General features: G+C 40.6%; 1 protein-coding gene across 1 annotated transcript; it reads left to right on the plus strand.

Annotated features, from left to right (window-relative positions):
* The first annotated feature begins 340 nt into the window (after positions 1-340).
* LOC138929264 (uncharacterized) lies at positions 341-3,389 on the plus strand. The gene is made up of 3 exons (XM_070288638.1): positions 341-492; positions 2,982-3,142; positions 3,216-3,389. Exons 1-3 carry the CDS (start codon positions 385-387, stop codon positions 3,259-3,261), a joined length of 315 nt encoding a protein of 104 aa, XP_070144739.1. The 5' UTR covers positions 341-384; the 3' UTR covers positions 3,262-3,389.
* The last annotated feature ends 532 nt before the right edge of the window (positions 3,390-3,921 follow it).

A 3,921-nucleotide genomic window follows, 5' to 3' on the forward strand; every position in this document is an offset into this window, starting at 1 on the left:
AGCACTTGACTCGTTCCGAGGTCCCATGACCATAAATTAGGCCCACCGGTTCGTTCGTTCGTTCGGGTTCTGTGACCAAAACAAAAAATTCCTTTATTTCTTTCTTTTAGTTAGCCGAATTTTCCGAGCGTTTTCCGCCCCAGCGAATTTCCAGTGGCTATTAATCACACGTCCCAAGTACGAGGCACTATTAGATGATGAGCAGCCATAAATACATATTTCATATGCATATTAGTGGGCTATCTAAACGAGGTTGTGTCCTACCAGATCAAAGCAGATAGGGTAGAATATTTTAGTGGAATATTTTAGATACCTTATTCCTTAGAGTTTGAATCCTTAAAGACCATCAAAATCTTACCACTTTTAGGCTAACAAGACGTGAAAATGTCGCCGGATCGGCTGACTGAGCACAGCGACAAGAAAGCAAGAAAACAGCAAAGCAAAAGCAACAAAGTAGGCGAAAATCGGAGCAAACGAGTTGAGGAAAATATGGTAAGCACTTTTCCAGGCTGCGCATGCGCAACTCCGACGACTTCCGCTGGGGACTTGAGACCTGAACCCGCCACAGTCTGAGTCTGAGTCTGAGTCTGAGTCTGCAACTGAGACTGAAAATTTATGCAGTTTTAAGTAAATTTGTTAAATGCGCGCTTTAATGCTTCGTTAACGCTTCGTAAATTTTTCACAAAAAAACAGAAAAAAAAAAAAAACAGGGAAACGGAGTGACGAACCAAATAGCTTGGTTGTCCCGGGGTCCCTGGTCTCTCTGGCAGATCCAAGATCAACGCAGAACTCTGGCAGTTCGCCAGAAGAGCCAGGCGAGGCGGCGCGGCGTCGGTGAAGTCAACCACCTGTAATGAACTGACGCCACCGCAATTTAATTCAGTCTTTGCTCGGACTCGAACTGGAACTGGTAATGGGAATCCGACTGGGAAAGAGGAGAATGGAGGTGAGAATTGGGGAGGAAGCAGAGGGACTCGAGGCCCAGGGCCATGGCAGCGATGCAAAACTGAACAGGGGCACTTTGAGAAAAATAAGAAAAAATCGTTTAGCTATTTTCTTAGTTTCTTTCTTCCCGAAAGCCTAAAAGTCCTTAGCAAAATGTTTAGCTCTCAAGGAAAGACTAGATCTAATAGTAAAACTAGATAGTATTTAATGAGTTTTTCATATTCTTAAAAGATTTTCATTTCCCAAAAGCTTTAAAAATATTTAAATAAATTTCAAAAGACATGAGTTCTTTCAGGTTCTTTATAAATATTTTATAATATTTTAATTTGCTTTCCCTTATTTTCCCCAGTGCTTTCCCAGTCCTCCGCTCCTTTCCCTCTATTCTTTGCTCCACTAATGAGCGGCGAATGCTTCTGGGACTCGCTCATAATTAGTCATAGTCATACTTAGTAGCAGCTGAGGCGGCCTTGCCGGCCACAAACCAACTAGAGGTGGACACGTGACACGGCCAAGTCCTTTGGTTCATAAATCTCAGAAATAGTTGAGCTTTAATGATCACTTTTGGCTTTGTTCAAATTATAATTTCTAATTTAAATTTAATTTCCTCACTTATTTGCTACAATCTTGGGGCTTTTCCCATCGCCAGCTGCGATCGAAATCATTTGCAGCGATCGTATTCCCAACTCGGGTCCAGAGCGAAGCTGCTGCGGTTGCCAATGTGCTTTGAAATTTAATCTATTGTAACTAATTAAACTGGGAGTGGGAGTGGGTGGGAGACTGGGGAGCAAGAAAAGCGCTTAATTTGCAGTTAATTTTCAAGCTTGCGGCTTTGGCATCACTCGCTGGAAATTTACTATTTGCAAATCGCGGCTGCCGGCGATTGTTTGCATAATCTTTTACACCAGTTTTGCTGCCGTGAGAGAGGAGGCGGTGGGTGAGTCGTTGGAAAGTCATAATTATGCTAAATCTGAGAATGGTAGCCCGCAACTGTACTTTGTATGATAATGATGGTCGTGAGAGAGTTATGGATTTATAAGATATATATCGAACGCTTTCGAGGATATCACGTGCTGTATGGAGTTGATTTTGAAAGTGTATAAACTAGTTAGGTGGTTTAGTTTGGGTTATTTAAGTGTAATTAAACTTTGCTTAGACTCGTTCGTTTGTTAGTTTCTTGGTTTGTAATTCGTTAGTTCGTCAGGTCATTAGTTTATGAGTTCGTTGTTTTGCAATTCGTTAGTTCGTTGGTTCGTTAGTTCTTGAGTTCTTTAGTTTGCAAGTTCGTTAGTTCCCTGATTTGTAACTCGTTAGTTCCTTGTTTTCTTAGTCCTTAAGTCGTTAGTTTGTCAGTTTGTTAATTCGTTAGTTCGTAATTCGTTAGTAAATACTTTAAGCACCTTGCGTTTAGCTCTTCAAGGTAGTCTAAAAAGCAAATATCATTGATAGCTTGTATAATATAATCGATAAAATTGCCCAGCCTGAATATTTTTGATCGATCGTCCCCATTGAGCATCTGAAATGCATCTCTTTTACCGCTGAAGTATTGCCATTTCGCTTTCTCTACCGCTTTTTTGAAAACCCCAACTCCTGTGATCAACGATCATCCGCCATTGCGCCCCTCTCTAACAAATGCCGAACTTTTAGGCTCGCTGTCAGTATTCGTTAAGCCGTTCCAGGTGTCGTTGGAACTGCTAAAGTGTCAAACCTGACAACAGCCGGGACATTTTCTTAATGATCTTACCCAGAAGTCGGGCCAATTGCACGTTGAGTGCCAATTCCGATGCGCTAAATGAGTTATACACTGCAAGATATTATAATATCTAAGCGTAAGTGAGATTTATGAAGATTTTAAGATATTATAATTGTTATTTCTGAATAAGCAATATAATTAATATGGTTAAGCACTTTGACTTGCCTTTTTTAATATCCTGTTTTGATCTCAAATTTTCCTTTCAGTGCCTAAGAATCCGCAAAGCCATACATAAATTATCAATACGCAAATCAAATTGACATTTTCTCTCTTTTTCAATTAACAGCATTATGTTTTTGCTAAAGTTGGCTTAGCCGGGCAGCCTCGGATCTCGGAACTGCGATATCGAATCTCGACTTGGGGAACCTGTGAGAGGGGGAGACTGTATAACCGGGATCAGGCCCCAAAAGTGCTTAATAAACTTGTTGCCAAAGCCAACGGCCAACGGTGAGCGACAGAAATTATAAATCGTTTCTGACATTTCAATTGACAGACACCAATGAGCGAGTTAATTTTCCAGCACCACCGTACCAAGGCGATCCAAAGGTGTTACAGTGCCGTCGTAAAGTCATCCAGCTAGACTTTTTCTCTTCCCCAAGGAGTTTCCATACACAGTGACCAAGGAAAGTCACCCTTCTTTCTTATATTTAATTTAGCAAAAATTATTTATATGGAAATACATCTCAAGATAGCTTTCTTTTCTGCTCAGCAACCTTTATTTTTTTCCCCCTGAATGATTTCCAGTTCTTTTTTTCTGTAATTGTACATTTTTATACCCTTGCAGGGTATTATAATTTCAGTCAGAAGTTTGCAACGCAGTGAAGGAGACCTTTCCGACCCTATAAAGTATATATATTCTTGATCAGTATCAACAGCCGAGTCGATCTAGCCATGTCCGTCTGTCCGTCTGTCCGTCTGTCCGTCTGTCCGTCCGTCCGTCCGTCCGTCCGTCCGTCCGTCTGTCCGTTTCTACGCAAACTAGTCCCTCAGTTTTAAAGCTATCTGAATGAAACTTTGCATATAGTCTTCTATATGCTCTCACTGCTATATATGTCGGAACGGGCCGGATCGGACGACTATATCATATAGCTGCCATACAAATGTTCGATATATTTCTAGAAAAAAATTTATAACTTTGCTGTTTTTCAACATTTTTGCACCATTTTTTAGATATGGCCATTCTATATTATTTCAGAATTTTGGTAAAAATTTTATCAAAATCGGAC

The sequence above is a fragment of the Drosophila kikkawai genome, chromosome X (genome assembly GCF_030179895.1).
Source record: "Drosophila kikkawai strain 14028-0561.14 chromosome X, DkikHiC1v2, whole genome shotgun sequence".
Taxonomy (NCBI): domain Eukaryota; kingdom Metazoa; phylum Arthropoda; class Insecta; order Diptera; family Drosophilidae; genus Drosophila; species Drosophila kikkawai.

Excerpts from the sequence above, each read along its gene's own strand:
- LOC138929264 (XM_070288638.1), top strand. The coding sequence starts at position 385 with ATGTCGCCGGATCGGCTGACTGAGCACAGCGACAAGAAAGCAAGAAAA. Across the intron at positions 493-2,981 it reads AACGAGTTGAGGAAAATATG|CATTATGTTTTTGCTAAAGT; the intron begins GTAAGCACTTTT and ends TTCAATTAACAG. Across the intron at positions 3,143-3,215 it reads GCCAAAGCCAACGGCCAACG|CACCACCGTACCAAGGCGAT; the intron begins GTGAGCGACAGA and ends TTAATTTTCCAG.